At 33.8% G+C, this 26,863-nt stretch overlaps 2 protein-coding genes across 3 annotated transcripts in view; both read left to right on the top strand.

The window, feature by feature from the left end:
* Window positions 1-441: 441 nt before the first annotated feature.
* Window positions 442-17,190, top strand: LOC139105163 (putative ferric-chelate reductase 1 homolog). 2 transcript variants are annotated; one of them, XM_070661110.1, is made up of 12 exons: window positions 442-1,042; window positions 6,810-7,129; window positions 7,659-7,750; window positions 8,799-8,958; window positions 12,264-12,464; window positions 13,024-13,119; window positions 13,699-13,855; window positions 14,354-14,580; window positions 14,895-15,135; window positions 15,262-15,374; window positions 15,712-15,825; window positions 16,121-17,190. In XM_070661110.1, exons 1-12 carry the CDS (start codon window positions 1,027-1,029, stop codon window positions 16,259-16,261), a joined length of 1,878 nt encoding a protein of 625 aa, XP_070517211.1. In that variant the 5' UTR covers window positions 442-1,026; the 3' UTR covers window positions 16,262-17,190. The 2 variants fall into 2 exon arrangements, with proteins under 2 accessions (XP_070517211.1, XP_070517212.1); XM_070661111.1 differs by having other exon boundaries at window positions 1,041-1,105.
* A 3,326-nt stretch (window positions 17,191-20,516) lies between these two features.
* Window positions 20,517-26,863, top strand: part of LOC139105156 (pikachurin) — a 73,264-nt gene continuing 66,917 nt past the window's right edge. The window contains exons 1-2 of the mRNA XM_070661099.1: window positions 20,517-20,702; window positions 24,735-25,117. Coding sequence (XP_070517200.1) covers window positions 25,000-25,117 — 118 coding nt within the window. The 5' untranslated portion in view covers window positions 20,517-20,702; window positions 24,735-24,999. The remainder of the gene's footprint in view (window positions 20,703-24,734; window positions 25,118-26,863) is intronic.

Below are 26,863 nucleotides of genomic sequence, written 5' to 3' on the forward strand. Positions count from 1 at the left end.
TAGAACGAAAGAAAATTATCAAGTCCTTTGCAGAAGTTGAAATTTTCACATGCATTTAAACCAGTAGATAATCAGCAATTTATGCATATATATTATTTATAACGTATTCTTTAATCCTATTATTTAATTTTTAAAAAATATTGACTATTAATTTACATGTACGTATAATTTATCATTCCTTTGTTACTGAAACTAACGTCACGTCTTTATTGTACAAATACTATTTTTTTTTTTACATAATCTTTAATTTTAAAATTGCCTATGGTATTGAAATAATAATAAAAAAAAAGAAAAAACTATAAGATGTTATTTTCTAATCGTGTAATAAATTATTCTCAAAGAAATCTTTTCTCGAGCAAGTTATACATATATTCGTCGTGACGACATCTCTCTTATGAGGTCACTGCTAGGTATTCTCAAGATGCAAGGCGCTAAACGCGTCTCTCGAGCGGTTTACGCTTACGCAGTACTTGCGTGCTCGTCGAGAAACACAGCTCGTTGTACCAGTGGATAACTACGGACCTGAGCTGGTCTCACGGCCGAGGGCCTTTCAACTCGGCCCGTATTTCTCGTACAGTCTCTTGCAAGGTGTGGTTCTCGACGCTGTCGACGGAAGTATGCCGCCGCGAGATCAACAAGTGCCGCGCGAGATCCACGTCCGGCGAACGATCGATTCAGCGGGTCGCTCAGTCTCCGTTTAGATTTTCTACGTAACGCGTTTAAAGTTGCGACAAGTGCGCGTCTCTTTTTTTTATTTATTTCTTATTGTTTCCGGAGTTCCTCGCACGACCGTGAGGAATACAGGATCGAGATCTCGCTCGACCGGAAGAACGCGTCCGCGGTAGCGTCGAAGAACTACGATCGACCGAAGCGCAATCGATGGACGACGCTGTCTCGGGCTCAGTGAATTAGTGCGCGCGTGTTCGATAATAGCCGGCGCCGCCGCTACACACGTGATATTCTCGAAATTGTTTGGCGCGTGTTACATCGTGGTGAACGTCGTCCAGTGGATAATTCGCATTCGCGATGGAAATAAGAAACGGTGAGTGATAGTCGCAAACACGGATTTCAGCCTCGATAGCTACAGTCAATTGAATCAAGTTATGTAAGAGTCATTTTCATTATTTTTAGTTCCCAGAAGAGAAAAAAAAGATATTTTTTAATTTGAGGTATATTAAAAGTGAGATTAATTAATTTTAAATAATTTTAGAACGGATGTGTCTATTTAATTTTGAAATTAAAAGTTGCAAGGATAATATAAACGCAAATTTAATTTTTCTTGGGTGGGAAACTGACGTTCATAATCGTAAAAAAAAGAAGAAGGTATGTAACTCGGCTATTTAACAAGTTATGCTCTCGAAAAATACTATCTTTTCTGAAAGCATGCTGGGATGTTATCGACCTTTTCGCAATATATTTCAAGATTAATGAACTAATAGGTCATATTGTTGTTTAAATTAGCTTGATAAAATCGACTTTGAAACTGCTAAAGAGTAACTTTTCTTACATCACTTTCTTATTTAAAAAAATTAACTAGCGATTTATAAACTAACGTATCGATTTAAGAATTAATAAATAATATATTGTAAAATTAAAATAAACATTTTTTCTCTATTTTTCCGTACACGATAAATAAATTATAAATTATAATTTGTGAAATAGCATTATCAAAAGCTACTATGAGATATTCATGAAAAATTCAACTACCTCCTCCTATACAAACGTGACTACGATTTTAATTTTTTTCCCGTCCGCGGTAGACGAATTTTGTAATTATAAACTTTAAAATGGTTAAAATGATTCTGTCATTATAAGTGTTTCTTTTTTTTTGTTACATAGAAATATACAAAATATGTTACTTTTATAATAAAATTAATTATTCTTAGTTTTATGTAAATTTGATTGGAATATTCTGTTTTAAGAAAGAATTATCACATTTGGCTTAATGTTGTACATATACATATATCATTAGAAATGCATAAATATGTCGTTTCTTTATACATACAATAAACGTGGAAGAATTTACCGATCACATTTTTTTAATGCGAATTATCAATGTGGATTACGGACGTATGGTATTTCCGCGATGATAAGCAAAAGATCGAGTGGATTCACTAAATCCTAAATGTCTTCAATCGCTTTAGGGTTCATTTCTTCGATGTCGAGTAACTTTAATCACGAGGCCAATGGACTTTCTGTCTCTTTTCCTACATACAAAGATTTAATTTCGAAAGAGGTACCGAGACGATTAAATTACGGGTAAAGTTAATCGACTTTGGAGAAATCGTCTCATTCTTTTTCTTTTCTTTTTTTTTTTACTTCATTACATAGATACGCTATTTCTTATTCTGGTGCAATCATTCATGCAATGATTCACTATTGGGTTTTACCGTCTATAACAATTAGTCATCTTCAAGAATTAACTGAAAAATTATTAATTATAAAACAAAATCATTAATAGTTTATTTTTAATTATAGTTCCAAAAAAATGTAGACAACTTGTGCATGTATTCATGAAAACATTATATCATGAATTTTCGTATTATCTCATTGTAAATTCCTTCATATTTATCTTATGTATAAAAAAATTACAGATTATATTCTTAATTTGCTAAAATGTAAATATGTATATGTACACCATAAAAATTTGTTTAATTATTACGTAGACAAGGGAAAATATTGTCAGTTGCAATGTTTCTATTACTTAAATTATAAATTAATAAATAATTTATTTAAATTGAGTTCTTCTATAACTCTCCTCAGATATATGTATATATATATATATATTTTTTTTTTTTGATAACGTGCATTTAAATTTACTTTAAAAATAAACTGATAGTAGAGAGATATTGTGAGACACGATAAATAGAATCAGATACCAAATAATGTATGTCGTGTTCATGTCCATCTTTAGACATTGATTACTCTAACTGGTTGACTCAACCAGTTTACAAGACAAAGCGAAACAATCGGAGCAAGATCGATGAGCTGAGGAGAGCGCTGCGCTCATTAAAGAGGAGGCCGTTAGGAATAATTGCGGCGGCGATGAATGACGTTTCCCTGAATTCTTACTCGGTGGTCCCTGGCTTACGTAACCGATAAAATAATTTGCGGTTTGGCGTACTGACGCGAGAGTAATGTTCGGCATGGAAATTCTAGGACACCAGAGCGACGTAACCATGGCGATGTGTTCGCCAAACACGGAAGACGAAAGCACGATACTTTGTTCGCCTGATGACATTCGGAATGGTAGAAACTTGCGAGTAGCACGAATACAATTAAATGTATCTCATTCGAAGAAACATGTCGTGAATATTTAGTCACTTTACGACTTGATATACAATACATTCAAAAGAAACTTGCAACTGAATTAGGAGTGCCTTGTTTTAATTTGATTCGGGGTCTAAAATGCACAAAAAGATTTTACGTAAAACTTATTTTAAATTAATTAAAAAAAAAAAAAAAATTAAACTTAAAAGTAATAAATAAATTGGAACAGATAAATTATATCCATATAAAAAGCTTGATAATGTGTGCCTCAAACTCTTTTAACATATTTTTAAAACATTTTATTTCACGCAAATTTGACGCTTGTAATACGAGAAATATAGTTATTTTGTAAAAGCTACTTGTGCTACGAAATTAAAATGTAATTAAATTAAAAGGTATTTGAAAATTAGGGCGTGTATGGGCGTTTGTTAGTAATCTTTTATATTTGTTAAGTGTATCATTAGTAATTAATTACCTTCAACCTAGTTCGTGGTCTAATTTTAAATAGCTACTTTACATTAATTATATAAAATTAAATAAATATTGTAATATTATACAGAGTGCTTGAAATAAAACAATGAATTTGAAAACTGTGCCATAGGTAAGCCTCTAGAATTAAAGACCAATGAATTTTGCATAAACATCGAATGGACGTTTTAGAGTTGTGCATACATCAGGGGAATTTCCTATGTGGTCACAAAGGACCACGCAGGAAGAAAATTAAGTCAACCCACGGTAGATTGGTGTGCACGCAAGTTTTGCGTACGTGTCAACAAGTTTTGTACGTTCCCGCACGTATATGTATAGTGTTTGACGTCGCGGATGAGTCACATACGCGTTGTAAGCCGCAAAAACGAAGCCTTGTACTCGTTCTACGTTGTACAATGGAATAATGATATGTGATAATGCTAAACACGCAGGTGATTATCGCGATCTTAATTCCTCGCCGATCTGACACGCAGAAATGAGACTTGTAACAAAATTTTTTTATGGTATTGTCACGATTTTTTGCAACGTAAAAAAAAAAATTTGTTCCAATTTCTCGATGTATGTGTAACTTGTCGTACATCTATCTAGATGCGCATACCTCGGAGCGGCTGCAGCTGTTTTGCAAACTGCAAATTCTATCTGAGAGAAACAAATTCTGCAGTATTGATCTTGGTCGAAGCCGATTCACCTCAACTCATCCATGATTGTTATATTGTTGAGATAATTGCTTTCTTTGCAAATACCTTTTCCAATTATCGATTTTTACGTCCCTATGTCGACATTTATTGTGACGCAAATACGGAATATAACAGCAAATCAGTACTATACATATTTTTGTATTTGAAACGGATTCGTTATTTATATTACAGGAACTACAATGTTCGTTTGAACCAATAATATTTTTGCGCCAACAATATAAAAGAATATAAAATATTATTAACAAAAGTTTGATTAATTTAATGATTTTTTGTATAACATTGTATAAATAGCAACATGTTAATAATAGTTAAAAAACTGGATATTACTTTAATAATTTTATGTTATTAAATAATTACACTTAATTTTTAGACGTGGCATTAAAAAAAAATTATTACATGCGCGAAAGTCTGTTGCAAAGATTTGATGCTAAAATAATATTTTAAAATAATTATCAGTATTATTGCAATAACTGTAATATTACATAAGTACGCTAGTACATTGATTAACTAATCAGCTATTTTAGAATTGTTCTTAGAAATCTTCATTTTAAGTCTTTTTAAAAACCTTTGTCTCAGTTACAACACGTCCTTTTAAATCGTCATTGAAAACTTGCCGTCGAATTCCTTTATGAACGAACCAAGCTATATGTATATTCTACAATGAGACCGCTCAATCATTCACGATTTCTTGCGATAAAATTTACAGTAACATTGTGAAAGTGCAAAATAATGCGGTTTAACAGTTTATCGCGAGTTATCGACCTTGTCTGAAAAATGTACATTCTGCAATTACTGGGATCCATGACGCCACGAGGAGAACACTCATTTTATTGCTGACTAAGATGCTACTTAACTTCCTACTCACGTCAGATACAATCTTGCCGAAGTGTATATATGTATGTATACAAATATTCGCGGTGATAACACTTCTGCAAAAGACACAGTTTATAATATACGTTACATTTGTATACATATATTTCTTTTCCTTTTGATTAATTCGTTATTTAATAAAATTTGTAAAAAAATTGTATTATTCTACGGGAAATTATCATTTCAGACGGTTAACGTGAGGCAGTGATTTTAATGCGATCGTTTCAACTTCGATACTTAGACAAGAAAACGTAGTTGCGGCAGACATTACCGTGGCTACGTGGCATTTCAATGGCGAGGGTCAGTTGGCGTTACATAACGGCATGCATGGGGAATATTTTAGTAGTGGCGGGGCGCGCGTTTAGGAATGCGGGACTAAGAATCTCGTAAGGAGTAAAATTCTCAAAGGGTGAAAGTCAGTTCTTTCAGGCGTGGGCCGTGTATGTACAAGCGAGCGCGCTCGTTTCTTCGAGTCATTCACTTCTCGCGCTTCCACTTGGTCGCTCATTAGTGTCTTAATCGCGACGCTTATTATCTCGAGCCATTCTAATACTCCACATAATTCAACAATTAACAATTAACTTGCACCCTGACATATCATAAAAAATATTATCAACGATTTATCGTCCGTCGAATCTCTGCCTTATCAGATCAATGATCATAACGATGCTATTGTTCATTGAAAGCCTTCAGAAATATGGGTTTTTTTTTTTTACATCTTTAGATACTTATAGATTTTTAAAAATTATTAGTAGGGCAATGAGAAAATAATTTAATATCTATATACTTTTTAAAAGAATTATAAATAATTGTTTATGAATTACTTATTGCTACTATATAAATTATTGCACACAGATGGATATTAAAGGAAACGTTATAAATTATATGTGATAGATATCCTAGTAATTTGTGACTATGTGACGACTCGATCATTTGAATAAAATTACATAAACTCAGACGAATCATTATCTTCACATTTTCGAATTGCTCAGTAATTATTGATGCAAATGCGGTTGTTGAAATTGAAATTTACACATGAGATTACACGTAAGCAGGGGAATAAGACGTGCATTATTGATAAGCGACAGCAAATCACCAGATGCACATTCTGTTTATACCGTATTGGATAAATTCAACATTGATATGGACGAGAAACGTTAAATATAACGTAAGCGTATTCGTGTTTAAACAAGTGTGTTTTTCTATTAAAGTATTTCTCGATTTTATTGATTTTTCTTGCAAAGAAGTGAATCATGATATCGGTATTAATTCTTCCATAATTCTTAAGACTATACATATGTCGAAATTTAACACTGGGAGAATTTAAATAGTGAAATCTAACAGTAAAAAAATTTATCCATTAATATTATGCTATATAAGGCTTTTAAAAAGAACAGGCTGTTTTTTTAATAATAAATTTTTTAATATAAGAAAATAAAAAATAAAAAAAATCTAAAAAAATATATATATGTTCCGTTCTAGAAATGCTTAAAACGTTATTGTGTTTGGTCATCGGTTTACACCTGAGGGTACTGGGATTACCCAATGGAGCACCGTCGGAAACATGCTTCAATCTGATGCCACGTCATCCCGGCAGTTCTTTGCAATCATCGTATCCACCTTATCAGTTACTACCCGCAGCAGGACAAGGCAGGGTCCGCCTGATTCTTGGTAGCCCCGAAGGTAACGGATACCAGGGCTTCATGGTTGTCGCCAGGGACATTCATACCGGTGAATATGTGGGGGAATTCGTAAACTTGCCTCCTACTGCAAGAATCGTGGAATGCACACCAAATGTTAAGGTACTATGTCACCTTTATTTCTTTTTTTTTTTTGCAACTAGATTTTCAAGGATCATAAAAATGTGAATATCTTTATAAATACACCGAGACTTTTTAAAACACGTATGTGAATGTCGAATAATCAAAATGACAAATGTAAAAATATATAAATCTTTATTTTTGATTTAGAATTTATTTTACTTTTCCAAATGCTAAGTAAACCTTTTCAAGTTATTAAGGAAAAAAAAAAAAAAAAAAAAGCAATAACAATTATTGAATTAAAATACAAAAAAAATTATGCAATTAAATTTTTTGTATTATACTAAATACTACAATATTACAAATATTAACATTTTAATTTTTAATTATATGATTTAATTTCTCGACTGTACGATTCTCGGTAATATAACGATGAAACACTTTTTATTTCCTTATGTAATAAATCATTTTTATTCTAATTATTTCAAGGTTAAATTATTTAAATCCTTTCGCAAACATAACCGATGTGAAATTTTTTATTAGAAAAACTTTTCCTACTTCTTATGTTTAGAACGGCGTGACTCATACAAACACCGACGCGAAGCATAATCTTGAATTCGATTGGGAAGTTCCGATTGACTACGAAGGTACAATTATCTTCAAGTGAGTATAATTACGTATTAATGATATTTTGACGGCAATTTATTGCTGCATCGAGAATAATGTCAAAATCATAAGAGTTATTTTCGCGAGTTGCCAAGCTAACAAAGTTGTGACGTACTGAATATTGCGATAAAGATTAAAACATGAAACCTTAGCGTCTGGAAAGGGTTCTAATTGTTGAGTCATGATTTCGGTGTCTGATCTCAACCGCTGCATGCATACGCACACAAGCGTACGCGCAAAGACGCAGCATATCACACTTATGAATCACAATTAGGTATTACTGTACGCGCGGATGCGGCTCGTGCTTGGAATTCAGCGCGCTCATGCGGACATAACGGTGCGAGAAACGCGCGAAACATTCCTTATAAACTTTTCCTCGTAATAATCGATGCGGAGTTACTAATGCATGTTTAATAGAAGGCGCAGCTGCGACCCCCTGTTAAAACTTTGTAACTTATTTCGAGAGTTTTATTTTGTTTTCACGGTATCGTTTTGGGAATTTCTCACTTTTGCACCTTTCTGATATTTATATTTTCCTACGACCGGTATTAACGAAAAAGGCGATAAAGAGGATTTTCATGGAAGTACTTTTAACACGTTTAATGTCATGGCTCGCAGAGGATTTCGATGTGCTCTAATAATCCCGCATTGAGCAAGGGACTCTCACTATTAATAAATGTCAAGAGTTTTATAATCTTATTGTACAATGTTAGCAACTTCTACGTGAAGGAAATAAGATTTAAAAAGCTACTGAAAAATGTATGACGTTATGTATTTTTAATTTTGAAACTCGGAGACTGATTTTATAGTCACGTGTTTTATTTTTTTAAATATTTCTAGCTATTTAGTTTCGTTTTCGTGAGAGACTATTAAAAATTATTTAAAAAAAATAAGACTCGAAACAAAAATTTTTTTTTTATAATATCTACGTTTTTATAAAAATTACTGGAATATTGGCTTTGTACGTTTTAAAATAGTTTTCTGCAACTTTCGTGGAATCTTGTTTCACCGTTTACGTTTGATCATTGACCTCTGTTTTTTGCAGTTCTACCGTCGCTCAGGATTACAGCACGTACTGGGTCGGCGTGGAGTCGCCCACAGTCATTGTTGACAAGCGGTCCATCAGGGTATCGACCCCACCTACACCCATGACTACCTTCAGGACCACCACGCCACCCTACTACAGCCGCACCGTCAGTTACGCGGTGAGTATTATATTTCCTGTCGCGCACGCCGTCACCATTATAAGGTAAATGCACGTGGTGGCATTACAGCGTGTTAAATGCTGTAAGCGGCCTGTAAGTCCCGATAGGTGTGGCTTGGCGAATATTGCTCGTAGGATGCAGTCAACCCAGATGCCGTGTACAGAGGATTCTCATTAATCACATTCAAAGAACTTATTCAGCATACATGCTTGTTACATACAGAGTATTTCAAAACCTATCGAGAACGCTATTCTTACTATTCCTTTTTTGCATTCTGCCTGATATTGATTATTCCGTCGTGAGAACGTCGAGGCATTTATAATTTTGAAATTATTAATGATCAAAAATAAAGAGCTGCCAGCAAATTGTACTTCATGAAGGAAAATATTGGAATTTTCGATTATAATAACAGTTGAAATAAACTTCAACTTCAATTTCAAACTCAGTTAGGAAAATCGCTAATATCACAAGATTCTTCCCATAAGGAAATATTGATACAAAATTTATCGGAGTGCCTAGCAGGTTCAAACTTGATTTGCTTATATCAAGGCATTCGATATATCATGACGAGCATAGAAAATATTAATTCAAAAAGTATCGAATAGATTAAACTTTTAAATAAATCCTTTAATAACTTTGCCATGTCTTTTCTACCAGCCACAATTAATACGTATTATATTGCATGGAAATCTTCTCATTAATCTTGTACAAAGAAATCTATTAAAATTTTCCCGAAAGATTAAAACTCACTTTAATAATTCTGTTGTATTAATCGCGCGAATTAAAACAAGCGCTGAACTAAAATACATTTTAATTCTCATTTGGTTGAGTAAATTGTAATAATATTTTAATTAATAAACACTGTCCACTTCAAGTGTATTAAATTCAGAAAATAAATAAGTAGTTACGTCTATCGTCAATATTAAATAAAAGGTAAAATAATTCATTTATAAATCTCGATTTTACAGCTTCGCGAAAGTTATGTTAAATTAAAATATTGCTTGTAACCTTCGATTTACATCATGGATAACATAAAATGTATAATTAATTAAAGTGCTGCACTCTAATATTAAATATATTAAAAATTCAAGAATAAAAAAAAACATATTAACTCATTTCATATCGCTCTGTCTTATTTTTATTATTTGTATGAATCAAAATTTCAAGGTTTTAACTAATGCAGTATTTTTATTTCTCTCTCTCTCTCTCTCTTTCTTTCTCTCTCTTTCTTTAATTTTCATTTTTTTATATCATATATAAAACTAATATGCGTCGATCTATGATATCGTAGAAAGTAAAAAATTGGTGAAACGAATATAGCGGCGCGTAACGCACAAATACATGAATTATGCATCTCTACGTATATGTACATGCACGGCCCTTAACCGTATACAACAAACGTATAACACGCGACTGCAGTCAACGTTCCGGAATTCATGCTTTATGTACTTTCACCGTTCACTTCCGTGGTCGTTCGCGATTTCGTGCTGTGAATTTTTTTTATAACCCGCTATTTGTTTCCCACGGATTTGATCTTTATCGCGCGCTCGAGGATCGCCAAGTAGAACAGTCAAGGATCTATCGGACGTCATTGATAAAACGAAAAAGAGTACTCTGAAACTTAGCAATCAAAGTAAAAAAAAAAAAAAAAGAGATGGGTTATGACAAGCAGCTTAAACAAAATATTTTATGCATTAAATTTTTCAAATTATTTTCTGATAGTTTTACATACTCGATAAATTTATAAACTTTGATTCTTTTACGTTTATTACGATTCACTGCAGTTTATTTTTTGTCCACTGTAATTTTATTTTTATAAAAAATTATTAATGTATACCTATATACATAAATGTGTTAACAAAAAGCAGTGTTTAATGTATTTGTAATCTTTTCTTTGATAATATCTTAAAAAATAAATTAAATATCGCAACAGTTGTAAGAGTTGCGATTATAATGTAATTAATCTTTAATGTGCGAAATAAGAATTTCTAAAAAACTAGAGAGAGAAATCTGAGAGAAATTCCTAAGAGAAATTATATCAAAAAGTTCATGTAGTGTCTTTAAAAAATCTAGAACAAAGTTTCAGATAGACTTATCAAACTCTCGAATTTATGTAATTAATTTTTGTTTTAATTTAGTGAACTTAATTCCAAATCTCATTTACAATGGTTAGTACTTGCATTTATATAACTTTATGTATAGATGTCATAATGTTATCTCTATTTGTACCTAATTTACACATTTCTGAATGTGTGATGATTAAGTAAAGGAAACGCTTTGTCTGTAATTTTTATAAATTTTCACGCTTCTTGATACAAAACTTGGCGACGCGAATGCTGTGTAGAAATCTTTTTTTTTTTTAATATATAATATTTCAGAAATAAATACTTTTAGAATAGCAGTGAATTTTTAACTTAGTTAAACAATGCGTATGGCAGGTTTATTGAATAATTACATCCTGCCGCGTGGACGAGCGGCCTTTCCTTGAAAACGGCGCTCGATCATTCATGATAAAAAGCGTAAAAGTACACCAAAGAGCGGTAATGGCGAACGAGGCTGCCGGAGCGTGAACGCACGATTTCGCGAAGCGTATCTAAGTTGAAGGCTGGTCGTCAAACTTCTCTTTCTCTCGCAGATTTCCTTTTCGTTCGACCCCGAGCTACGTTCTCGTGAATTGTTGCGCACGATTTGCTCCATAAGGTCTCCTTTATTAGAATTTCTTGCTGACTCATACATTATACTTAAACATTATTACAGACAACTACATTAAATATTTATTTTTCGATAAGAAGTTGTTAATTCATATATTAAGCATATGCAACATATTTTAATTATTTTTCTGACGTTTTTTTCTAACTTAAATTTACTTTAATACAATATATGTATAATAACCTATTGCAATCAATTTATAATTTGTTTTCTCCTTTTTATAAGATCTTGATATTTATCTAATGCAACGAGATGCAACGAGAGGCTATTTCAAGGTGTACTTTAAATAACCTTTTCTGTATAATTTGTTCAATGGTGAGAAAGAATATTCCCCTCCCGACGTATCGAATAAAAACGCTTCCAAGATAATGCGTAAGCAGCTCGCGAGTGATCGACAAGTACTTCGAGAAGGACTCCCTCTAACCATGCTTTTCGCTTCATTTATCTGTGCCGTCGCGCGACTACGAATCAAACCACGAAAGAACGTTGTGCAATCTCCGCGTTCCGTTCTCGTTCCGCACGAGGTGCCATCCCGCGAATGACATTCCCGCCTGTAAATTCCCCGTGTCATCCCCAGGTGTGTGTTCTCGTTCCAGGCGAAGGATGAGGTGGACCCGTTCTACACGGGCTGCCACACCACCAAGAACTGCTTCGGCGCGCCCGCAAACTGCATAAAAACTAGGAATTGCAACGCCGTGGTGGCCGTGATCGTGCAGGGCGACGAATATTATTTCGAGATGCAAGCGCGGAGGGATGCCAAATACGTCGCTGTCGGCTTATCGGACGATAAGAATATGGTAATTACCTGGACGCTGCGCTCTCAAACGAAACTTGTATAATCACCGCCGAAGTATTTTATTTTATATTAAATGTGTGAAAAGTTACTTTTCGCTACCATTTTTTTTTTTTTTTTTTTTTTTTTTGCGGTTATCTCGACATTTCTATCATTTTACTGCAATATTTGTCTGTGCCTTAATTTCGGTCTTTAATTCGAACTTTTTTTCGTAATCACTTATTGAAAAAGGACTTGCTAAAAATTCGTAGAGGGAGGTTTGAGAACTGTTGTATCTTTTCCTTTAAAATAATATTAAGCGCATCGTCACAGCGCGCAATAATTAGGTAATTTTAACGTTTAATTAACTAATATATATTTAAAGTCTCATTACGCGAACGCAATCGAATTTCTTTGTTACACTAGTTTATTTTAATATTGTCGGGAATGTAATATTTATTTGGCAATTAACGGCTGTCGAAATAATAACGACGTATTTGCAATTAATTACGCGTGTAATTTACGGAGGTCGAGAATTAAGTGGTAACGGTCAAGCTATATAACACATGCGAAATGGTGCGCAGGGTGAAGACAGCGTGGTCGAGTGCACGAATGACAATGGCGAAATTGCGTTACACACATCTTGGAATGCCGGGAAACACAATACGCGCTACAGGATGGTGAGTATCGTTTACTGTGTCGCACTACCCTTGTCCGACTGAATGCACTGTTGTATTAATTAATTCGCTCTGTGCTCTGTCGCGCACGGGCCAACGAGTCCGGGCTATTAAATCCCAATTATTGTCCCGACCATAGCCACGCGCGTTGTCGCTCCCACTACGATAATGCAGTAAATCTTTAAGCCCTACAAATAATTACAAAGCTCATATAAGGGGTATTACCGTAGCTCGTTGTAAGCTCACTCATTAACAGCCCGACCTTAAATCTTATCGCATCATCCGTTGGAAATGGCATATTAATATACCGTACTATCTAATTTAATACAATTTTCACGAAAATTATTTTAAAAATTTAACGTCGCGAAATTTAATCCTAGCCAATTAGATTTCTCACGAAAACAAGCTCGATTGTAAACCGATTAAAGAATCGTTTTGTGATTCATTTCAATCAGCCACGTTACGTCAAGTATTCCGATATCCTTTTCGTTACAACTAAACTAATTTCTAAGTCTAAAAAAAATCTAAAAACTAAAACTAATCTAATTGTTGATCTCGCTGTTATTCGCGATTTATCCTTAGTCGGAAGGCGCTGTCGAGCTGGAGAGCGCCGCGATCAAAAACGACATGATATATTGCAAGTTTCGGCGAGATAAGATCACCAATATTCAAGGACGTACGTACGACCTTGTCAACACTCCGTACCATCTCCTCGTGGCTGCTGGATCAGATCTGAGACGTACGTATGAACCGAATATTAAATACATTCGACGTTTCGTTACGTTACTTTTTTTTTCCAAAAAATTCTAATTGTTACCATTTTAATAAATCAAGGAAACAGATTTTGCGATTTAACGACCTCGTTAACGTCAGATTTATAACGTAATGACTACCCGTCACATTTCCTTAAATAAAAGGAGAAGAAACCTTGGCGAGACTTGGCAAAGTTCACTTCCCCGTGTATTTTCGCCGAGGGCAAAAAAAAAAAAAAAAGTGCTTTACGACTTTCTCGTCGCAGGCTGCAATAACTGCAAATTTTGATAGCTTCCTTATGTTTCCACTCGAATAAACAGGGACATGAATGAAATGCGAATTCAGGCAAATCGATTTCTGGAACTGTTGGCACGATTATTGGATTGATTAAAAGTAACGTTATACAACGCGTCCGCGAGATACGGAGAGTTTACTTTCTACTTTTATGTGAGTGATTTACGAATATCGCGCTCCTATTTTTTAGCAAATGGTGTTGACTTTCACGATCTCGCCTATCTTGGGACGAGCAGCTCGAAGAGATTGTCTGACGTTGGGGAATGGGCCGCGAGCACTGACCTACTGATTCGTCTTCACGGCGCGCTTATGCTGGCGTCGTGGATCGGCACGGCCTCCATCGGGATGTTACTCGCGAGATATTATAGACAGACTTGGGTCAGTTCCCAGTTGTGCGGAAAGGATCACTGGTTCACTGTAAGTGCAAAGTTTCCAGGCAGTCACGATATTCCATTCGACATCGTTTCTTCGCCAAAACATTTTATACTACCTGCCTATCTCTTCCATGCGTGGAATATTGCAATATGCTGCAATGCGCGGCGCTATTAAATTTATATTGTTCGAATATTTTAGCCTCGTTAACGAAATATTTTCTAGAGTTCCTCATTCTTTGTTTAAAATGTAAATCATTAACGATTCACGTCACGCAAAAAGAAAGTGTCTTACGCTATTTTTCTTGCACGTCTTACATTGTAATAAAGACATATTAATTTTTTTTTTTCTACTTTAAGTGGCACAGGCTCTTCATGGTGCTCACTTGGTCGATGACGATCGCAGCCTTCGTAATAATATTCGTGGAATTGGGCACGTGGAGTTCCGAAACGATACACGCTTCGGTCGGGTTGGCAACTACGATTTTATGCTTTATTCAACCTTTCATGGCAGCTATGAGACCACATCCTGGTGCACCACGAAGAGCCCTTTTCAATTGGGCTCATTGGTTCGTCGGTAACGTGGCAAAAATATGCGCATGTAAGTAAATTATAATTTTTGATATTATATTATATACAGAATATTATATCTTAAAATATTTTATTATTTTTGCATTATGTTATTTAAAAAAAAATGGATAAATATTTTATCATTAATTTCTTTTAGTAATCGCACTTTTCTTCGCGGTACGATTGAACAAAGCGAAACTTCCGGATTGGGTCGACTGGATTCTCACAGCATATGTGGTCTTTCATGTACTAACTCACCTCGTTCTTACAGTAAGAATTTTTTTCTTTTGTTTTCTAACTTTGCAAGAAATATTCCGTGAAAACTTTATTTTTGAGACAAAAACTGCGCAACAAAAATATTTATCAAACAATTTATTAATGCAAATGTTTCTAATTAAAATCTGAATATATTATAAGTATCAAATAATCAATAAACCGATTTAAATCAGTTTTATTATGAATATTGCATTAAATTAAATTTTATGCGATAGAATAAGTCTTGAGACAGAAATGATGTTTAATAGAATTTATGTCAATGATGACTAACAATCACTCAAGGCTTAATCCGATTACGGTTGTATTTGTGACACTTTCGCTTCTATTACAGTTTCTCGGATGTGTCTCTGACAGACAAGCCAGTCAGAGAGTGAATTCATTCCCGATGAAAGACATGCACTCTCGTGGATCAATGGTGCATCCAGATGCGAGACGAGACGCTCCTGTAAGATTTTCTAAAATAAAGACTGACGTAATCGAGTCGTTTTCTAATACGTGTCAGTTCGGCGTGATATTAACAAAATTAAATGAATTTAAATAGAAGTAAAAGAAATAAATCTTGGTGGTAACGTTTTTAAAAAATACTCTTTAAAAAGCAAATATAATTTCATAATAATAATTTACAGTAAATTGTGCAAATTAATGTAAAACGTTATCACGTCGAAAAATAATATTTAATGTATTGTATAAGTAGATATCTGTACTATGCAATGTCTCATTTTTAATATTTTTTCCGACAGCACTCCTGCGCGCGGAAGTTTATTTTCGGTGTATATTTTGTGGTTGTCGTCCTATTCGCCGCAGTTCTCATAGTGATCACCGTGTTGGCACCCATCGAAGAAACGTGGGCTACCTTCACCAACACTATTTCAAATTACTAAGGCCGCTAATCAAGAGCATGGGAATATTCGTCACCGCCGCAATACACAGGCGGAATATTTCTACCGCGCCGTTAGAGAATGTCGCATTGACGATATCTATTTTTGGCGGGATTTTTCTACACAAATTAACATTAGGAGCATATAAATCCTATTTTAAGATAATACCCGAGTGGAGATAAATCTAGCTAATCTGATTTTGCAGCTAGTGGTTATATCGCGCAGATTAAATATATTTCCTAACTAGTGACCAGCTTGGTACTAGCCATAAATTATAAGAAAATATTTATTATACACTGATTATCTTTAAAAAATAAAGTTGTCATTTAAAAAAAAAAAAAAAAATTTGTCTAGTATCAGTTGTCTTGTCACTGTCCAGCGCGGAGCATGTATTTAAAGCGCGGCGAAAAACGTTTAGATATCTAGCTTTTCTATCTCGTTATTAGCTCGTAATAATTATCTACGTATCTAGTACGTTTTGAGTGTTACATTTCTGGCTCAGTGCTGGACAGTTTTACTAGACAGCCAACGAGGTGAACCACGAATTGGCTAGCTAACTATTAGGTAACGGTGGGAATCAGTTTCCACTCGGGATATTCTGGAAAATTGAATTCTAATCTCTTTTATAGAAAACTGCCATTAGTCTAAACTGTAGCATGATATTATATTTTTTTAAATAAAAAGTGTATTTTTTAGAATTTTAGCGTATGAACATTATTTTTAGATATTATTCTCTGATATTTTATAAATATTAATTCTATGTATACATTTCTGAAAGTGAGCATAACTGATATTATTAAGTATACGTAAATGCATGTTTAACGCAATACTCGTACAATGTCATCATCAAATTTTTTTGATAATAATTATTGCGATATTAGCATTTGTTTTAAATGTATTCGTAAAAAATATAAATTATTTGTTACATTTTACAGTAATTTTTGCAATTTACCACAAACTTGCCTACATTATGATGCAATATTCATTAACATTTAATTACATGTATATGACGCTAACACAATAAACGTATAAATATATTAAACATACATTTATTTTGCAGAAATATTATAGACTTATAAATTTAATATAACAAAATACAAATAGAGTATTATACTTCTTTTAATGTATAAAATTAATGTTTAGTAATATATATATTAATATATAATTAATAGCGTGCAATCAATTAAATAACTTGCCATAAAATATATCAACTAAATCGGAGATTGACTCCCTTTTCGTGGGTTGTTTATACATTAGCGCGAAAATTCTTATTCACTGTCTGGAGTACAACATACAACATGATTGGAGTAAAATTATGAGCTTTCTCGTTATTGATTTTTGATATAGCGGTATACCGTTTATCTTACACAGAAGCAATTAGCTGTATCATTAAAAAATGCAACGTTGTAGATACGTTGTAAAGAAATGAAAGATGCAATTTGTGTTAGCAAGTTTGCGGCAATATTACAATAATACTTGTAAAGTCGCTAACTGTAATAAAAAATAATTAAAAGTACACAATATTGCTATTTGCAAAATGATAAAAGCGGAAAATATCGTAAACGCAAATATTCCAATGCTATCCTATAACGCTATTGCGGCAATAAAACGTGATACACTTGCAATCTGACAATAACGTATTTGTTTTCTCTCTAATACTTGTATTTTTACTTTAAAATGAGATAAAGACATACCAATAATTTAATTGACTATTAAATAAAATTGTTATCCTGTTGAATGAGTCGCGTTGTAAGATTTTCGCGAGGATTACCCTTTTCTTTATTATCCCTCCCTCCCCCACCCCGCTTTGGGATCATCCTTTTATCGTTTAGAATCGCGCAGAATAGGTCACCGGTTGAACACGATTAAGTATGAGGTGCTGCTGTTAAACGGATTACGTAGAACTTGAGTTTTCTAAAGTAATAAAGGGGAGCTCTACGGCAAACTGATGAAATTCATAGCGCCACGTACAAGGTGTTGCAAATAAATTGGACAACTATAGAACATGAGGTTAATTACTGTTCGACAAGAAAATCAATACCTTTAAATACACACGTAAATTTATTTCTATTCTCATGATGCTGTTCCTTCAATGATGTCAAAAATATAGTACCATAAGCATTTCTTGATTAACATGTAACCGCGCATTTTTTATTATTAAGTTTCTTTTCGTGTCAATTTCTTGACATTTTACGATGGTTAATAAATGTGGCTTGATTTACAAGCGTGAAAGTATTAAATCAAAAGTAGATCGATTATCACATATATCATATGTACGAACAATTGCAACTTAATTACTAGTATATTGATTTTTCTCCATGTAGATGTCAAGTTAAACTTTGCACAAAATTAATATGTAACATGTTCGATGTACTTGGCTAGAATTTTTTTTTTTTTTTTTCTGTTAGTTTTGTGTTTGCTTTGTAATTTAATCATACGATAAGATGCATTTATTTTTTCTTGTTTATTTTTCATATGTGCAATATTGTAAACAACAAACTGTACCGAAGTAGAAAAATTAATAAACGTGAGGGAAAAAACGAAAATGCAAAGTTGATAAGATACAATCAATGACAATAAACGACGTTGTTCTATTGATTTTTGGCTGTAGACCAACTTTGAAGCTAGTTATGACGAACGATTCAGTGATAACATTCCGATAATAGTCAGACTCACCTGACACGTTAACCAATCAACAAAGCTCGAGGCTCTCGTGCAGGACTGTACGTACGTTCAATCAAAACCATGCTTATATTTGTAATAAATTTTAATTTAATAATATAACTTTTATCATCCACGCGTTCGTACATATAGTTTTAATGAAAATTTATATTGCAGCACGCATAAAAGCATTTTATTTTTTATTTTTGTTTCAGTTATTCTCTATTAATAAAAAATGTCAATATTTTAAAAAGCTCGTAATGTCGCATGTGTTCGCAATTTTTATGTTAAAAACACTTGTGTCAAAATCAGTAGGCATATTCAAACTCAATAACCGTTTTAAATCTTTGTTAGTTAAACTATTTTATATAAAAGTAATTAATTCAACCGTGTTATCTCTGTGTTTTGAACCTTTTGTTTAACATTATCCTGAAAAGTTACCATTGAATTTTCCATTACGCTTTATCTAGGCAATTGGATATTCTTGTTGAATCCTCTCCATGTAATGGTCAATTTAACCCTTAACTAAAGTGGTGAAGACATTTCGCGTAACTGGAGCGCACGAGTTCATGAACCCACATATCACCTACTTTCATACGAAGAATAATATTTATAAAAACAGATTGTTAAGTATATCTTTTTCTGCATGACATATTTTAAAAGAATTAAACAACAGAATTTAAAAAGAAATTTTAAGTTTAAAATAACCAAATGTACTAGATATACAAAAGGTATCGAATAATTATTTTCAATCATAATTCAGCACCGCGTTATGATTTAAAATGTAATCTTGTAAACTGAGTTACATATTACTAAAATTTGACTAGACTCGTACCGCTTAAATTAAATATATTAATAATTACTATTCACTAAAGAATCAAGTCTGTATTAGATAATAATTTACGAAATAAAGATTGTTAATTAAAGTTACTTTAAAAAAAATTAAAGCGTGCAATTATATCGTTTAAAATTTGACGTTAAAAAAGTGAAAATTATGCTTTGAAAGAATTGAAAATTGTTTAATCATTTATAAAAAATAGACGATAATGATTGAGATTGGAATTGTATTAAAGACATTAAGAATCATCTAATCATCGATCAAAAACCAATTAGCTATGGATTAACGTGCTCATAGTATAGTATACTTAAAACTTTTAAATTTTAATCTTACTTATCGCTCGTTTTAACTCTGATCGGTCTTTGAAATGTGATTCCAATGTAATCTCCTTCTTTTCTATGTATTTTGATATAAATTTTGCAATCTTAATTCTCTTATCACTTTAAATCCCTAATATATGTACCATTTATTTTCACGAAATGAGAAAAGATAGATTTGGAGTGTACGGTAAACTCGATCAATTTTTGGGGCTTCGCAGTCTCGACATTACACCCCTAGCTGGTCGGCCTCTCAGGCACCCTCGATCGGAAGGCACGCACTTCCAGGCGGAATGTTTTCAGAGGGTTGGTAACGTGGCGGCTCGAGCAAAAAAATGGCGGCAGCCGATCGAAGGCGGTGGCGGCGGCGGCGGCGGCGTCGTTATGACGCATGCCGCGCTTTGGCGGCGGCGGCGGCGGCGGCGTCTCTCGGCGGCGCCACCGTCGAACTACCCCCGCAGTTCGATTGGAGACACCGGCCGGTACCGACGGCCGTCGCGACGCTCCGCGACGCGTGTGTGTGCGTTCGTTCGTGCACCCTTTGCTCGCGTAGAGGTAGACAAATAAGAAAAGGAGTGCAAAAGGGAGAACAGTGGCGAGAACGAGAGGAGGCCGCGTCGTGCGACAGGTACGGGAAAAAACCGCCGGGAATTTCCACCGGCGTTGTGACGCGAAGCGACGCGACGCGACGCGAAACTAGAGCTGACGGTGCGTCGAGGGCGAAGGGGGTTGCGCCGCGAACCCTACGGGAACGGGAAAACCGGGAGAGAGTTCCGTGGCATCTCGGTGACGCTCGCGGCCGCTCCGATTCGCGTCGAACGCGGTGGCCTTGCCTTATCACGGGGCTCGAAGGGCAGTCTCGCTGAAACGACGCTTTTTCTCTTATTGATTTAGCAGCCCTTCGGTTCGCGGCCCGCGGCGCGATCGCTCGATAAGCTACATGTCCGCACGCACGTACCGCAGATGCGTATTTTCGGCGATGAGAGTCTCTCTCTTTCCCTCGCGGGCGCGACGACTTCAGCCCCTATCGATCAAAAACTACCCACGTATGATTCTCGACGGGTTAATCGGCCCTATCGCGAGGGCGTAGTATTATTGCTTCTCTCGAGGTCGGTTGCTTGTTGCTTGCACGCCACGGCCTGGTGCGTTGTATGGCCGATCTTACTTACGAAACGAATTTCACGCTTGGCCATGTAGATTATTCGGTAATCGTTAGCGACGACGCATTAATATGTCAATGCGCAAAAAAGTTATGTTTTAATTCAACAAATTTTCTACTCTACGTATGTAGATTTTCCATATTAAAATTCGAGTTATGATACCTACATATTCAATATTTCTAATCTGTTAAAAACATTCTTAACTAAAGCTCTCTTTTAATTAAAATAAAAAAAGTGAAACATTTAAACAAGTGAATATTAATTAATTAAAAAATAGATTAAATCTACACATTACTCTGTATTATTTTTATTAACTGTTATTTTTATCAGTTGTTTTAATACGATTTTATTAAGCTATTTTAGCTATTTTAAATGATAGTACTTTTCAATTTTTACCGACAATTAAAAATTTTTTAACGTAAATTTTTAGCATTATAAATTTAGCTTTGATATTAAATAATATTAACAAGAGAAAGTTTATAAATTGCGAATAAAAATTTACCTTAGTCGAATTGTTACATGGAACAGCTTTAAGTTACGTATCGAATGATACTGAACGTCAGTTTGTTAAAGGTTAAAATCTGTTAGTTATCGAGTCGTCAGATAATAGTACAATAGTACAACTTGATTCTCCCTTTGTCACATTGTATTTTACAGCATTCCGAATCGTATTGAGTAGAAAAAAGCTTTTCTTAAAATTCTCAATGAATTACGCTGCGCAAATACTAAATTATTAAGAGCTATTATAAAGCTGTAAATTGCTTATATTTGACAGATAATTATCGTACTTGTACATTAAATGTTAACGTATTAAATATATTCTGAAACGTTAGGTAGTTTATTTAATACACGAAAAAAAAAATTTTTTTCTTGAACATACGTATAAAAAGTCAAGTTTCTTCAATGTAAAAAAAAAAAAAAAAAGATATATATGTATATGTACATACATATATAAGTATATATAATAACAGAAAAACTAAAAATGTAGTAAGATTGAATTAATTAAATTTCTTAACGTAACATATACCTATTTCAGGACATTTTAAGTGTCAGGAGATAAATATATTGAATATCTTTTCTATGAAAACAAATATTAATTTATATTGAGGAAAACTGTTTAATTATTGATTGTCATATTCAATTATCGTGACAACATTAAATGTAATTCTAGTCTGTGGCAGAAAATTGTAGAGTTAATTTAGCATATTATTTTATATATGAAATCTATGTAATATTATATAAATATGTAATAATTGAGTACCCATATGTATATGTACATATATACACATATATTATATTAATTATTTGTTATTATACATACGTTTGTAATTGCTAATTTAGCTTGTCATGATTTGTCTTACACAGATAAAGATATACACCGGTAATAACATATAGTGAATCATTACCTAATAAATTTTCATCAATTAATAAATAAAATATAATAGCGATAATAAAAGCTCGAAAGAGAAGCAATCTATAAATGTCGCGAGATATAATTTATTTAATATTTAATAACTCATAACGTGTATAAATAATAATAATAAATTTAATTATTAAAATTATTAAAAGTAAATTAGATAAAACACAATTATTTCTAAAATACATTAAAATATTAAAATATGTTCTTACGCTAAATATGAAATGTAATTATACAATATTTTGGCCTCGATATGTTAGTACTCGTAATTTTTAAAAATTTATTTTTATGTTATTTTTTAAGCAATTGATTTAATCTCGACTTGGCTTAATAAAATTAGGAGATAAGTTAATATGTTGAATTTTTTGGAGAAACACTTCTTTCTTTACTGCGGTTAATGTTCAAAAAAGAAATTGACGTGCGCTTTCTGATTTTGAAGATTTAATGGTTAAAAAATCCAATTTTCAATGATACGTGAGAGGAAGACGATATTTGAGATATACGAGTTGCACTCGATATCCGTAACAGATCGCGACGTAACGCGATGGATGTAAAACCGATGCGTTTTATCCGCGGAATGCTGTAGCTTACATTGCGCGACCTGGGGATGGAAATTTCGGCCACGAGGCTCTGTCAGGGTAATCTTATCTGCCGCAACTTCGTGACACCAGTCGGTGACTTAAGCTGAAACGTCAACTATCGTCGGCTACGACAGTCGATATCGAGCTTCGCATTTACCTCGATCCTTGTCAGAATTTAAAGACAGCAAATGCATCTTATCCGATATAATCGACAAACCGATTACTTAATGTTTTTTCGAATTTCCTCAGCCTGCAGTAGTAAGTTTTTTTTTTTATTTAATTTTTATTATTTCAGTTATTTCGCGAGTTTTCATAAAAATAACATTTTTACCATAGGATACGTAATAAACTTGATTTTTTTTTCAAATAATTTTATCAAGAGAATTTTCTAATTTAGTTAAGATTTTCTAAAATAGGAGAAGCATAAAAAATAAAAACAACGCACAAACAGTGGTAATATTATTTACCATTTCGGAAAATTATTGCTTAAATTAACTACCTAAATTGATATAGCCGATAAAATGAGATTTGTAGACGCGATATTAACTTATCTCGTACATTGTTCCACATAACGAAGTCACGTGCTCCGACAATACCCCGAAAATTTAATTTTAACTACAGTGTAGGGTCGACTTTTTTCTGCAGCTGCGTACTCGGTCGCGGCGTCTTGCATATTCACGTAACGTTCGCGTCTGGCGACACCGACACGATGTGACGGAAGGGTGTAATGCGAACCTGGTAATAAAAGCGAAAAACTTAATTCCGTGAGTGTTAAATACTCGCGAGTTTGCGCGTTATTTCGGCTGTTGTGACAATTCGCCCTACACCATGCAAACATCCTGCCGCGTGTTCTCTGCGAGCGGATGGCTGCGTCTCGGGAGTTCTTGCGGCAGGATGTACGATTATATCCTGTCTCTTCGCTCTGCAAATTTTGAAAAAGAAAACGAAAAAGAGAACGAGTCGGAGATAGAGACCGAGCGCGAGGCGAAAACAACCCCTTTGTGCGAGCCCGCGGGAAATATGCATGCCCGCATTGATATGCATACGGTGTCAAGTAAATTTGCATCGGGTATCGTGCGAAAATAGAGACCTATCATTTGCCATGATATAACGAGAATAGTAAACGCTACGAATACTTTGTTACGTACACGCCATTTGCAACTGAATCGACCTCGACCCGTGTCAATTCACTTTTGCAGAACGGTGAATGATATATTCGCGATCGTCCTTGCTGCATTTATCTTTTATACATTATATTGTTATTGAACGTTTCTATTGAATAATTTCTAATCAATATTAAATTTTTATTAGATGTAATATCGCTGTTTAATCAGCCGAACCTCTTGAAAAAAATTATTTCTGTAAAAATTTCTTTTACATAAAACTTTAAATTTAAGAAAAATATTTTTTAATTAAATATATTTACATGTAATATATTTTTGTCACCGAGATTAGGAGTTATCTGTTTCACTTATTGGTTCTTTGATTCATTTGGTTCACAGAGAAATCAACGAGGGCTCCGCGTTATCGGTGTCAGCTTCGGTTCATCGCGTTGTGACGAGTGTCTCGGATCGGTGCATCGCTTGGTGCTAGTAATCGCGAGTAATTAGTGATTCGGTAGATTGAGAGATAGATAGAGAGAGAGAGAGAAAGAAAGGGAGTGTGTGTGTGTCTCGCGTGTGCTGCGTAGTGATCGACAGGATCCGTTGGAGCATGCGACAGTAAGGACTTATCGACCCTAGCGACGTATATGTTTATCGCTAGACAATGGCTGGACTACGCTACGTTTACCGGCTCTTCGTCATTTTGGGATACCTGTCGATCGTTACGGTGTTCGCTCAGAACCCTGTGGAGGAGAAAACCACCTTCGAGGCTGCTTTCCAAGGTAAGACAGTTTTATGTTTTACTTTAAATTTATAGACTCCCCTTGCTTAAGCTGTCTGTTTTACAGCCGTTATTGTTGTAAAAAAAAATCGCAGATTATTTCGTGCATGTTTAAAGTCTTAATCTAAAAAAGTTCTAATGCGTATTCTAGACACGACATTAAATGTTAAAAATAAAATTATATTAAAATATTTTAGAGTATACTTTATAAGATAATTTTTTTCAATTAATTTAAACTTGATTCTATTATAGTAATAAAAATATTAAAAAATTTATAATTTATACATATACTATAAAATAATCCGGAAATAATATTTTCATTTAACTTTGTTAGAAAAAAAATCTCAAAATAAGAAAAAATATATTATAAATTTTTTCAATTATATACATTTAATTATCTCAACAAAAAAAAAATTATTAATATAAAATTGTTCGATATGTTATAATTTAATAATTGAAATAATACAAAGATTAAATACCGTGATGCAATATAAAAGAGTTAAAAAATTAATAGATTTATATTTATATAAAGTTAATAAATTATAAAACATAATTTTTCGATAAAGAATTTGTAAAGAATTATATGTGAGCTTTGAAGTTAGTTTTAGTTGTAATCTAAGCACATTTCAACATTATTTCAGCAAATCTTGAATAAAGATTTAAATGAAAAAGTTTCAATTAAAAGAGAATAAAAGAAGTTAAGTTTATTTTACAGCGGACGACGACTTATGATGTACTTTTTGTTGTAGCCTGAGGCTTACAAAAGTTTGGCGAATTCATCGTTTATATGGATCATAGATCCAACTTTTTATTACTTTTTTCTTACTTTGTTAGTGCAAGCACTTCTGAGATAAACGCATTAACGTTATATTTAAAATAATTTACACTGCAGAAAAATTCATATTTGTCACTTTTACCATCTAATTTTTATTAGTTTAAATTATCGACCTCAAGAGTGCCATTTTAAATAATTAAATTCGTTTTTAAAATACATTTCGTATCGAAAATCCATATCTATTCGGTAAAAAGTTAACGACATCTCTCAACAACTCTCGACGTAAAAAAGTTTGTACGCGAAGTAGAAGAACCTGCGCGGCGTTTCCCCGTTATTTCGAAAAAGAAAAAAAAGAAAAAAAAATTCCGTAGGTTTACGCCCATTTGCGGTGCTGGGAGTTCTTAATGAACCGGGCGGATAATTTTTGAAAAATTACCTCACGGTGGCTAAATTCCACCGAGCTGAAATTCACAGAGGCGAGCGGGTGAGAGACATGAAAAAAGGGTCGAGCCAGCGAAATATTTTGCGCCAGTCAGTGAAATATCTGTCGGTTGTCGGCGCGACTGTATCCAGTTAATTGTAGCCTTCGTATCGATCCTCTCGAGAATGTGAGAGTACCGTGGGATCGAGCCGCGCGATAATGTTCGCAATTTCCAAGCTGCCGTGTGCAAACACTTTTGACTACTTAACGACAACCTGCCGGCTTTTGCTTTCGCAACGTCCGCGTATTTGAATATTCTAAACATTACGAGAATGTGCATGGTAATGCCTTTCGACTACGTGTCAATATGCATGTGCGCGTCTGTTTGCTAGCCAGCCGAATTCTGATAGCGCTAATCGCGTGCTAACGCGATTAATGATGGTACATTTCATATGTTTGTACTTTCAATTAGCGACTTAATGTCCGCTTTCTTGCTCGCTGTAAATGTGGCTGCTTATTTCGTTATTACAATTAATAGAAAATAAGAAAGA

The sequence above is a fragment of the Cardiocondyla obscurior genome, linkage group LG08 (assembly GCF_019399895.1).
Source record: "Cardiocondyla obscurior isolate alpha-2009 linkage group LG08, Cobs3.1, whole genome shotgun sequence".
In the NCBI taxonomy this organism is placed as follows: domain Eukaryota; kingdom Metazoa; phylum Arthropoda; class Insecta; order Hymenoptera; family Formicidae; genus Cardiocondyla; species Cardiocondyla obscurior.